Source organism: Buceros rhinoceros, unplaced genomic scaffold (assembly GCF_000710305.1).
Source record: "Buceros rhinoceros silvestris isolate BGI_N320 unplaced genomic scaffold, ASM71030v1 scaffold42997, whole genome shotgun sequence".
Classification (NCBI taxonomy): domain Eukaryota; kingdom Metazoa; phylum Chordata; class Aves; order Bucerotiformes; family Bucerotidae; genus Buceros; species Buceros rhinoceros.
Window position 1 is genome coordinate 1294 of NW_010423527.1, and position 12965 is coordinate 14258.

A 12965-nucleotide genomic window follows, 5' to 3' on the forward strand; every position below is an offset into this window, starting at 1 on the left:
GTCCTGCTGGTAGCCTTGCAAGCTGTACTAGCTGGGAAGCTTCTGGAAACAATGTATTTGTAAAATTCACTGCAGCTTATTAAAATAGTTCAAACTCATTAGGGGAAACGTTACTGTGTTTGGTCTAGGTGTAACACCCTGCATCTGGGTGTACAAGAGTTGCAAATCCAACTGCTCTAGTACACAACTGATTAGATGCAAGCAGCCACCACAGAATTCGTAACTCTTGAACTGGGAAGCTTCTGGAAACAATGTATTTGTAAAATTCACTGCAGCTTATTAAAATAGTTCAAACTCATTAGGGGAAACGTTACTGTGTTTGGTCTAGGTGTAACACCCTGCATCTGGGTGTACAAGAGTTGCAAATCCAACTGCTCTAGTACACAACTGATTAGATGCAAGCAGCCACCACAGAATTCGTAACTCTTGAAATTGCCTGTTTCTGAACATCAGCTTCCAGAACGGCTCACATCTTCTAAAAACATTGCAATGAGACCTTTCTTAGGCTAAATGACCCACAGTATCTACAGTCCCAAAGTCTTTTGGCTTCCTCAGCTATCTAAATTTTGAACACTAGGAATAAAAAAGTCAAAATATGCCAACCTTGAAACAAGATAAAAACCAAGTCTCAGTAATAAGCTAGATGCCCTGCTATCTCAAGGATAGGAGCAGCCTGCTTGGCAAAAACTCTTTGAAGAAGGCCAGATACTGAACAAATCTAGGAAAAGTTCTCATTTTTACAGCTGAAAAAATCAGTGGAAACTTGCTTACCATGTGCTGGTACTCCCAAGATGGCATCACACCCAGCCCAGTGGGAGACAATGAATGGCCTTCTTCACCTATACAACTGGAAGAAGTACTGGGAGCTCTTTATAGCACCATTTTTATGTACTAGAGCTTCCATCTTTCATTTCACCTTTGAGGAGTGTAAATACTTAATGGAAACGCTCTATCCTCATATTTTACAAGCAAAAAGTAAACAGGAAGACGTTCTCCTTTTCACTGTTTGCCTGCTGGCATGAGAAGTGGAACAAGGAAGGGTTTTCCTTGGTCCCACGTAGCTTCTGCTTTAGGTTCCTCTCCACCAACTGCTTCTATCATTCCTTAGAGCTTTTGTAAATAACAGCGGCAGCAAGGTACTGACATGATTTATCTCACTTTTACTGCTCAGTGTTAATGGGATTTAGCTGGTGCATGTGGGGGGTTTTGTGGCACACTGGGATCTGAATCAACACAATGCAGTGTATTATTAATACATCCAAATCTGCTCAGCTCCTCATCAAATTATTTAGGAAAATATTTTACAGCTGCCTTAGTAGGCAATTTATGTAGCCAGCTGATCATCTCAATTTGCAGACTTCAGTCCAGTTCACACATAAAAAGCTATCTTAAATTTCAACTTAGCCTGAGCACACAAAGCTAAAGGACAAACAAATTGCTTTGTTGTATAAATTCACTGCACAGAAATCTCATTTTAACCTTTTTTTGCCTTGTACTGTTATATTACAACCAGAGTCTCCATTTATTATGTAATTTTAATTTTACCTCTATACAGTAAGAGTCACTTACAAATCATTACATACTGAGCAACAATCTCTGATTTCCTTCCCTTACCCACTTGGCTTCCAGCTAACAGTTTATGAGCTGGAGATAGCATGAAGCCGAAACTCAAAATAATCTCGTTAGTACCATTTATTTTCTTTAGTCATACTTTTGCTCTCTATGACTTCCTGGGGTAATGAGTTTCATGGCTTTATTACAGTTCATTTGAAAAACACTTCCATTTAGGTTGGTTACTTGTTAACTGTGTATGCCCTCTTTCTTGCATTGCAAAAACCACAGTGATAAGAGGAAGGTGGTACAGAAACTGTCTTCTATCATCTTGCTCTACTCCTTTTCTGACCATTATTGCCTTTCCAGGCTAAGGAATGCTTACATGAGAGCTAAAATATGACTGACTACAAATTGATCCCTAAGGTACTCCTTTCTGTATCTTCTTGAAAGGCATCAAAGCACTTGCACAACAAAGCAATCAAAGGAGTTCCTGAGTTTGGGAGTGTGGGTGCATTAGGGCTCCCTGTTAGGAGATTTACTTTTAATGGTTTGGACAGGACTGCAGGAAACAGAGACTATGAAAACCAGCTGACCTTAGAAAAACATACTTAACAGTTAACAGCAAAGATATACTAAATTCTCTTGTGAAATTTCCAAAATGACAGGTACAAATATCAAACACCAATACAATTTCCTACCTTTTGAAATGTAAAATTTAAAAACCCATTAACATGGAAAATATAACTGAAAAGCCAGCAAAAATTTCATGCATGGAACTAGCTATTTGATGCTTCTATAATTATCACTCATCGTGTCTTTCTGCAAATGTGATTATTGCCCTTGATTCTGAAGAAGCAAGGCACAAAAAGATTTCTCTTTGCCACCAAATAGTTAAGTGTCCAAATAACTTCTCAAATCCAGTTTATCCATCTTTGAACTCAAAGTGTAGTATGATGCTTTCAAAGACAGCAGGAAGAGACATGCAGCTCAAGGGTAAAGTCAGAAGAGTCCTTTAGCAAGCTGAAAAAGTTACCATGTTGTTTGCCAGATTTCTTTCACGAATTCTTTAACATGCTTTCTTGGTTAATTATCAGCCTGCTCCCTGTATCAAGGCCAGTCCATTCTGAAGAACACGAGAAATATTCAGACACTGCAGTATAAAGAGTGCCTTCTGTAACAATTCTGATGGCTTCTTAGCCATAAAAAAAAAAGCTTCAAAACAAAATTTAAGCTACGTTTTCAAGCTTGTAAATAATCCAGGTTCTTTTCTCAGTTCCTTTAGATCAACATTTGATGGAAAAAATAAACCTACCATATACAAATACACACATTCTTCTAAACACCAGTGTCTTAAGTGGAATTTGTTCACTGAGATTAAAAACTAGCAACTCGTTTTCTCCACCAGCCCCTCCCCACCACGTCCCTCCTACTTTGATCCCTGAAGCACTGTAAACACTAGATACCAGATAGGAATACAGACAATGCTTCTCCCCTGCCTTGAAAATAAAGGGCCACTATCCTAGATGAGATTAATAAATAGAAGCTGGTGTTGCCCCAAGTTCTGCCAACTTTGTAAACATGGCAGATTAAAAAGGAACTTAAACTCACACCAATTATTCAGTAAAGCAAACCAGCCTTATGCCAAAAGAGTAAAGAGGCAGACAACTAATTCTGCCACAGTAGCAGCATCGCAAAAACATGCATACCTGTCCAGATACACATAAATAGGTACACATGTACATACTGGTTCCAAAATAAAAATTCTTTCTTTCATTCTTCCATTCTCATTACTGTTATCTATCACTTGGGCAGTAAATTGCCAAACTCAGGTCATTCTGTAGGACTAGACACTTTCCTGAGATATTACAAAGCACAGTAAACTTGAATGTATTTATCTCAAAAGAAAGGCATAACGATACACAATTAGTCTGCACACATACCGAAAACTTTAAAGTGAAACTAAGTCTTGAAAAGTACTCAATTCTCCATTTTCAGAAAATCCATTCCACAATCTTAACTATGCGCTGTGTTAAAAGCAAAGCTATGAGAACCAATGCTACATTTCAAGTTCTAGAGCTGGTTTTGTAGCCACAAACTACTAAATTACTTTCTATAGAAGGAAAATATTGCCAGTAACAGCTCAATCACCTAAACCTTGAAGAGTAAAGTGACTTTTCGAGTCCATATTGCCCACATTCACAATTCTGGGAAGCACATAGAACACACAGAATGGCTACTGGATGAATCACATACGATTGCCATTTTTTGTTCTCAGTTACAAGGTTACATCAATCACGTAAGTCATAATATACAAGTAATCCATAGCCAAATTTCGCACAATTTTAAGGCGCTTAGGTAGTAGTACAATATTAATGTCCTATCTTTATCAGAGACATAAATGAATGGGCAGCTACACAGATGTCCAACCAAAATGTTAGAAGTCAACACTAGAATTTTACTGAAACCATAATTATGTTTCTTCTGAATACATCATGCTGGAATAATTCTCACTATAGCTCATCAATTTATGCATTATTAATGAAATAAGTCAACAATTCCATCTGCTTCATTTATATGAGCTTTTTTTAAAGGTTGCATCTACACTTTCTTTGTCAGAAGCTTTTTCACAAAGGCAGCACTGCTTACTTATAGCCAGGCACCTATAACAACTCTGGAAAATAACTACCGAAACCAGCATGTATGGCACTTACCACACCCACGTATACCTCCAGTAGATGAAGTCACAGAGATGTGACTTAAGATTAAAAAGCATGAATAACCTCTGCAGAAAGCAGTTTGCTGCTTTAGCTTCACAGCCCCACTGTCCCCAGGGCAACAGCGTTCACATGAGGCAGACCTTTATTTTATATCAATAGTATTCTCATTTTTGCCAGAGGGCATAGATCTTAAGATCTAAGAATGGTTTTATATAGACTGGATAGAAATGAGGACAATAGGGGAAAATTACGTAACAAATGTAAACATACAATTTCACTGAAGTGGTAGACAGAACTATACACGTTACTGGTGACATCTTTTTGTCCTAACAAGACCATCTATGTCAACTGCAACAATGCTGATCCTCTCTGATCTCTTTGCTGGCATATGATTTTATTTAGAATATAAAAACAACTAAAAGCCACCTTACCTTTTTCTTCATCTATTAGAAAAACTCCTATACCAGATCCATCTCTGATGGAATATTTAATCTCCCCATCTCGTCCTGCGTCTTCATCATAAGCAGATACTGTCATTACTGAGGAGCCAACAGGAGCATCTTCTTTTATAAAGCCTTTATCTGCAAATACAGAGAATCGTGGAGGGTGCAAGTTTTCATTCACATCGATGATCTCAACCTCAACGTAACACGTAGAGGACAATGAAATGGGCTTTCCTTTGTCCTTGGCCCGCACAGTCAAGTTATAAATTTGTTTCTTTTCATAATCCAGTCTTTGTACTATGCGTATTGCTCCACTTAGTTTGTCAACATCAAAGGTGCCATCTCCACTGTCCAGAAGACTGTATCGTACTTGACTTGACTGGCCCAAATCAGGATCATAGGCTTCTAGCCACATAATAATTGTTCCCTCTGGAAGATCTTCTCGAATTTTCACATGATAATTTGAAGGAATAAACTTAGGAGGATTGTCATTAACATCTTCTATAGACACTTTCAAAATAACTGTTGAAAATAATTGAGGTTCTTCAGTAGATTGGTCCCCAGCCTCTATTTTCAAAAAATAGACGTGCTGTTCTTCACGATCCAGAATCCCTACAACTTTGACAACTCCCGTCACAGCATTGATAGTAAACTTGTCTGTATCTGTAAGAAGAGAATATTTCACTTCTCCATTAGCCCCCAAATCCTTATCAGTAGCTTCAATTTGAATTATTTCACTGTTCAGCTCTTTGTTTTCACTCACTTCAACAAAATAGCTGTCTTGCAGGAACTCCGGTGGGTTGTCATTAGCATCCAAAACTGTTACATCTAAAACGTGCCAGGCAGACTTCTGGGGTATTCCAAGATCATAGACAGTAATATTTAAAGTATATTTATCTTTTACTTCTCGGTCAAGGGGAGATAAAATTTTCAGAACTCCACTTTCCATATCAATGATGAAACTACTATCTTCATTTCCTCCAGAAATAACATATACTAGCTTTCCATTGAAGCCAGTATCAAAATCAGTAGCATTCATAAGTATTATGCTAGAGCCCACAGGTTGGTCTTCTCTTATCTCAATACTACTGGGAAGAGTACTTCTAAACTGAGGAGCATGCATATTCACAGAGTGAGTGTCAAAGAAAACATCTTCCACTTCTCCACGACTGTGCACTTTATTTGCTTGTAAGAGTTTCTCTGCGAGCATTTTGGCAACACCAGTTTCTTCACATTGCAAGCTGACCGGTTTGCGACTAGTTGCTACAGTAATGTTGATATACAACGGCTTTGCAAAGTTTTCTCCATCTGTTGCTGTAATTTTCAAACTGTGAAAAGACATTTTAGCACCTAGGCCATCTATTAGGGACTGTTTGAGTGAAAGGACTCCAGAATTTGGATTAAGGCTAAATAAATCCAGTTCATTTCCAGATTCAATTTGGTATCTCACCAACTGGAGCTCATCAGCATCAATAGCAGATACAGTTGTTATTTGTTCTCCAACACCAAGATCCCTGGGGATTGTTCCCTCACAATTTATTTTCTCAAACAGAGGTATATTGTCATTCAAGTTATTTAAAGTAATAGTAACAGGAACTTCAACTTCACGACGATATGGTATACCCCAATCAGAAGCTCGAATCCTTAAACTGTAAACTCTTGGCATCAATTCATAATCCAAGACTTCTGAGGTACTAATAATCCCACTGAAATGGTCAATCACAAACGGCAAAGGATTTAGGTTTGCAATGCTATAGGTCACATAACCATTCTCCCCTTCATCAGGGTCTTTTGCACTCACTCTCATGACACTTGTACCTATTGGCACATTCTCATCGAAGGAGGCTTTATAGGATGTCTGAGTAAATTCAGGAGGATTGCTGTTCATGCCTAGTACCTTTATTAGTACTTTTGTAGAAGCTCTTCTGTCACTTGTCACAACTTCGAGATCAAAATGGGATGCATATTGTGCTTTTATGGGTTCTAAAGTGGTAATAAGACCAGTGTGAGTGTTTAAAGTGAATTTTACTTTGCCCAGTGTATTTTTAAACACATATTTTACATGTGGGTAACTAGGCAGAGCTTTCACCATTATCACAGGTGTATTTGGAGGGGCAAATTCACTTATTTCAGCTCTATATATCTCTTTTTCAAATCTGACAGGACCAGACTTAAATTGTGGTGATGTCACACGAACAACTTTTACAGAAGAAAACTGGGGGGGATTTCCTTTATCTTTAGCTTGAAGGGTAAGGTTGTATCCAAAAGGGTGGCTCTCCCAATCAACGTGACCAATGGCTTTTATTCTGTATTCTTTACCTCCTGGAACAGACCTCACTGTTTTGAACTGCTGAAGCGGATCACCTGCAACAATATTTAATGATGCTATTTCCCCATTTGAACCCTGATCATTATCCTCTACAGTTACAATCGCATAAGTTGGATCTTTGTCTGATTCTGAGGGAGTCAGTGTAACAGCTGTAATAATAGGGGCATATTCGTTTGCTTGCTCCACATAAACAGTTAGTTTTGCCATACTGCTTATGCCACTGCTACCATACAACTTCAGCCCACGGTCCACTGCAAGAATTTCCATCTCGTAACGTTTAGTGTCCGAGTAGTCAAGTTTACCAGTTAGAACTACAACTCCACTAGTTGGATGTATAGCAAACACATCCGTTCGTTCTTTAAAGCTATAGTAGAACTCTCCATTTGTTCCTATATCTGCATCTGTTGCACTGACTCTTGCGATGCTGGTCCTTATTGCTGTGTTTTCAGGCAAAGAAACACTGTAAGATGTTGGCGAAAACAAAGGCCGCAAGTCATTTGTATCCAGTACCTGTATCCTGACCCTCGTGCGCGTTTCAGCATTTGTATTTTTTTCAACTGCTTTAACAGTCAGCATATAATGGTCTTTTACCTCTCTGTTAAGGATAGCTGTGTTTCCTCCCTTGGTCCGTATTCTCAAAAAGCAAAAGTTTCCAAGAACATATTCTTCAGCTTTGAACAAGTTCTCATTGTCACCAGAAATAATTTTGTATCTTAGGTCCCATAATGGATTTGTAATGTAAATGCCCATTTTCACTGGATGCCCCACATAAGTCTTGGCTGCAGAATTCTCATACACAGTGGCATTATACTGTATTTGTGTAAATTGCATTGGTGGATCATGATGTGGCCTTTGATTTCCTTCACAGTTTCCAAAATGCTGCAGTAGCAGGAGCAGCAACAGCAGCAATGGCATAGTCAAGTATCTTCCCATGGCAGCAAATTACAAAGAAACCCTGAAACAAGAGAAAGATGTGTTATGACTTATAACTATTCAAATATTATTCAAACAACCTTGATCTTTAGTTTAGTTCATGCTTGAAAGAAAAGTAGAAGTTATACACCTAGGACCATCGTCTTCATCTGAGTTTATAGCAAGAGTCTTCACTCCCTAAAACATCACAGGGTAATAAATCAGTTTCAAAATGCTTCCTCAACGATCCCAAGCTTTTCAACAAAATCTTGGGGGAAAAATTTATTTCCAACAAATAGAAAGCAATCTAGCTTTGACTCCATTACTTTGATTAAGCAGTACACATTCTTCTCTTTCACCTTTCCCTATTTATTCTATATATCTTTCTCTTACCTCTCCTTTAGCATCTTCTCCTCTGGCCTGTCTGTTACACAACTCACACTAATATCTAATCATACTAATTCCTAACTGTACCCTTCTTTCACTCCTCATGACTTTTTCTCCCATATTCTAGCCCTAGGTTGTCCTCACAGTGTTTGGCTGTAAGCCTCTCCTCAGTGCCTATCCTCTTGCTAGTTCTGTTCATCTCACCTTGAAAGGTATCACATTATGCAGCCTCTTTCATCCACTCACACTTCGTCGTTCAGTTACTTCTCTCTCCTCTAATTCCTACCGGTTAAGGTAGATATATGAAAGATACCATTGGCCAAAGTTCCATGGACTGCCTCTGCCCTCTAGAAGGCATTAGAGCAAATTCATCTACTTAGATCAACAGTTCACTCCAAAACCTCAGAAGAAGCCAATTCACAGCTGTTAGTAAGACAATGATTTTGAGAAGAATCTAAGACTTAGATTCACACGAACTATAGGGAATATTAGAGAGGAATAATGAAAATTTAGCGAGTATCCTTTTGGAAGAAAAAGAAAAGTATGTTTGTCTTCCAAAACTAGCTTGATTAAAGCTATAACCATAGGAAACAATAAAAAGTGTATGAGCTTTTAAAAGAAGCCACTAACTGAAATCACCACTTACAAGGCCTTAATGCCAGAAGAAGGAAAGGTTGGGAGGGGAAATGAGCATAAGGCTAGAACAGCCATCATTTCAATGGGTTAACAGTATTATTCCTCCCCTACCTACTCTTCCTCCCAGGCTATGATTTGTCTTGGGAATAGACACTTGGGTCTCCAGGGTTTCATTCCCCTAACATACTGCCAAGCAAATGAACATTTTCATTAAAAAAACATAAAAAAACAAACAAAGCCTAAACAAGCAAAAAACAACTAAAAAATCCTTCAATAAGTAACTGATATGGATACTTCCAAAACTCCAAGGAATTTAAGAGGCCATTAGACCATCCTAAAAGAGATATTATATTAAATAATTGACAGAAACAGGTTCTTTTACTTCATCTTGCTGGAGTTTTGGAAACAGTCTATTACCAAAAACTACTTAATGATCACATCTTTCCCTCTTTTCTCCCTCTTTTACAGTAAGATTTGTAATTTTTTTTTTTTAACTTCATGCTGAATGTCCAAAACCCAGCTTCACCTTTAATGCTATGGCATCCCATAACTCATTGCCTATACTTATGTTTGGCAACAAGCTGTCTGAAGCGGTGTCTTTATTATGTAAAACATTGTACCTGTCCATATCTTTTATCATTTGCTCCTCACACTTCAGGCATATTAGATACAACATGCATCACACTATGATGCATTAGACTGCATTAATATATCCAAACTCCTCATTAAAATTCAAAGTTGAGCACATGCATAGGTTTTACTACTACCATAAATATTTCTTCAGTGCCATAATACCTGAATCATTTTTCGCTGCTTTTCTGTAATAAGTTCAAGTGGAGTCTACTCAGAACTGGCAACAGGCAGCTTAATATACACCACGTGATGCAACGATCCATACCTCAGCAGCAACTTCTAAGGTTTGCTGAGTCACAATCGAGCGTCTCTCAACTGAACAGTTAACCATGCTAGTTAAAAACAAGTTACTCATTTCTGTTACATGACACCTTTTCCATCCTGTCATAATTTACAGAGCTACCAGAAACTAAAAAATGTTAATCCAGGATTATCCAAAAATCACAAGATATAATCTTGATAAATATCAAAACCATTAAACAATGCCAGTTGTCAAGACAGTTAAGTAGTAAGTGAAAGTATGAAAGTGTTAAGATAAAGTGATAACGTGCTAGATATAAACTCAGATGGCTCATTATGGTAAGCCAGAATGACTAAATTTCTGAAACATTTTAGCCAAAGGCTACACTTTGAACTCTTAAAATTACCATCTTTGGAATATGACCACTTTAGTATTTTCTGCATCCCTTTTCAACACATAAGGCAACCGTCTGCTTAAAAAAACATCATAGCCCTAGATTTATAGGAAGAGCACACTGTATTTATTCTGAAAAGCTACTTTAAAAAAAAATTTGATTTTTATTTATCTGCATTTTCAACACTGGGATATATAAGATAGTTTTACTACTTAGTTACAATGTTATCAAAATTCTTAGACATCAACAACGATAATGTAATTTGTATATGGGAAAAAATACTAACACAACTTTAAACTATGAACTACCTTTACATTAATGGTATAACAACAAGCAAAATTTTGCTGCTAGCAGACCTCAAATTGATAACTTCCAAATGAAGATGATGTGCAGAAGATAGCAATCATATAAAAGACTGTTTCTCTTAGCAGAATGTTTATGGTATCTAAACTTCAAAGTTTATAGTTGGAGATTTTAAAGTTTTAAGCAGAAAACAGAGAACTTGTAAATTTATAAGCAAATGGCAATCTCAAAGCCAAGCAAGCCAAGTAAAAACGGACAAAACAAGCTTATCTTCTACATAATGTTGTCAATGGGGAGTACACATTGAGAAATTTACTCCCCCAGCAATCAAATAAAAATTGCAGGTAGAAAAAGAACCTAAATCAGACCACACAGCCCAAGCTGCGATGAGTCTTAGTCCCATTGTTATCCCTTCTTCACTCAACATCTACCAGTTAAGTCCAGAAGGCCCTACTGTAAGACTAAGCTCCATCATTAACATCCGCAAAATCACTCTCTGTGAGCACGTTCTGTTACACTGCTCTAGGGACACACCAGAGAGCATTTTGAGGACTAAAAGAGGGTGCTGTTTCTACAACGCTTGTCTACCAAAATCTTTCACTAACTTCTAAGAGATGTAGTAGAGGCTTCCCCCCATTTGCGCACCAGCTTCTTCAGTTTGTAATGTTATTAACACCAAAATGTCTCACCAATCAAAACATCACATATTTACTTCAAAGGTCAGTTTTGATCAGCATACGCAACTAATGCCATTTGACACAGATGCACCATGAAGTTATTACTGCAGCAACTAAACTGTCATGACAGAATTCCTGTCGTAGACGTCCATGACAGATCGTGTGGCTTTGTGGGCTGTACTGACCATAGTTACACCTACTCTTTCAATCACTTAAAAGCAATTAAATATGTAGTCTGACTGGAAAAAAAAAAACAAACAATCAGATTTAGCTGTTTCAATATGCTTAAGTTTATAATTAAAAAGCTTAATAATGTCTTTTCATTTTCTGGGAGGGAATGTATCTGTTTTGGTATTCAGAAAATTAACACATGATGAAAGCGTAAGTAACGCTATTTTAGTAAAGCTGGTAAATTATTCAAAAAACTTAAATCGTCACGGAGATTAACAGAAGAGTTTCAACTTGTGACTTAAGCACAGCGAGTTTTGTGCTTGTATTCTCCACATGAGTTAATCTAATGAGATTCTTTCATTTATGCTTTTGAGATCTCTGCTGTTAAAAGGAAAACGTAGCCACTGTATCCAAACAGAAGGCAAAGATTCTGAATGTGAAATGAAACAAAGTTTCACACGGAGAATTCTGACTGTTTATCTCTACAGCAGATACATACTAGCATATCTAATACTGAACTCAACGGTTGTGCAACGAAAAGTGGACTGTCGCTGTGAATGAGTTTGATTGAAATTTACCATGGTACGTTAAAGTTGCTGATGACCAGAATAGCTCTACTAAGCTTGAACTCAGTTTTAAAGTTAAAAAAAAAACAAGATGTAAATCTTTAGGGGTTTAAAGGAATTTTATGTTTGCTTACTTGCACCGATGGCTTAGCCATATAAAGTTCTTTCACATGCTAAGTTATTCAAAAACCAGAAGACTATTCTACTACTAGAAGGACTACTAAAGCTTGTCTTCCAGTCTTCTGAACGTAAGATTTCAGGATTTCACAGAGAACGAAAGAAAATCGTAAAAATAAAAGAATTTTCAGCATTAAAGTAAGGTATTTTACTCACTACACAACTGAATATTTCCACACGGTTAGACAAGTAAATAGGCAATACAGATCTACCACATAGCATTATTTTCTTGTCCAGAAAGACAGCAGAGGTGGTAAAAGAATACAGGTAATATTTCCTATGAAACTTCCTAGGAACAACTTGCATACAAGCAGTTTAAAACCTAGGAAAACCTGTTGTTAGAAGTCAGCATTTTTAAATTTATTAATGCGGTTCCAAAAAGAGTTTACAACAAGAGGATATTATCAGAGTTAAGACACCGTCACTGCCATCAAGAGATTACAAAGCGCACCTTTCAAACAAAGCTTTGTTTTCTTCGCCTTAAAGCGGGAGGGGAGGCGGGAGGGGTGGGCAGGCAGCAGAAACTGGCTGATGCCGGGATCTCCCAGAGAGCCGCTGCGTCCCTGCGAGAGCTGCCCTTTATCTTTCGGAGAAATCCGACGAGGAACTCAACGAGGGACGGGGTGTTAAAGCGCAAACAAAGGAAGAAAGTCACCCCAAGGTACTTGCTCGCCGCGAATCGCCCCTGCCGGCTTACCAGGGAATTCAGTTTGCAATGGCCCATCAGATGCCTTCGGACACCTCACCTCCAGGAGAAAATACCTCCGCCACCCCTCTGTCTCCACGCAACTACCGAGCAACCTGCCAGCTGAACTCCTGCCGGCT

The 12965-nt window shown here is 38.0% G+C and overlaps 1 protein-coding gene across 1 annotated transcript; it reads right to left on the reverse strand.

The window, feature by feature from the left end:
* Positions 1-4702: 4702 nt before the first annotated feature.
* Positions 4703-7976, reverse strand: LOC104497214 (protocadherin Fat 1-like; the record flags this gene model as incomplete). The annotated part of the gene is made up of 1 exon (XM_010140439.1): positions 4703-7976. A coding segment is annotated over exon 1 (3274 nt), but the record flags the coding sequence as incomplete, so codon positions are not given.
* Positions 7977-12965: the final 4989 nt, after the last annotated feature.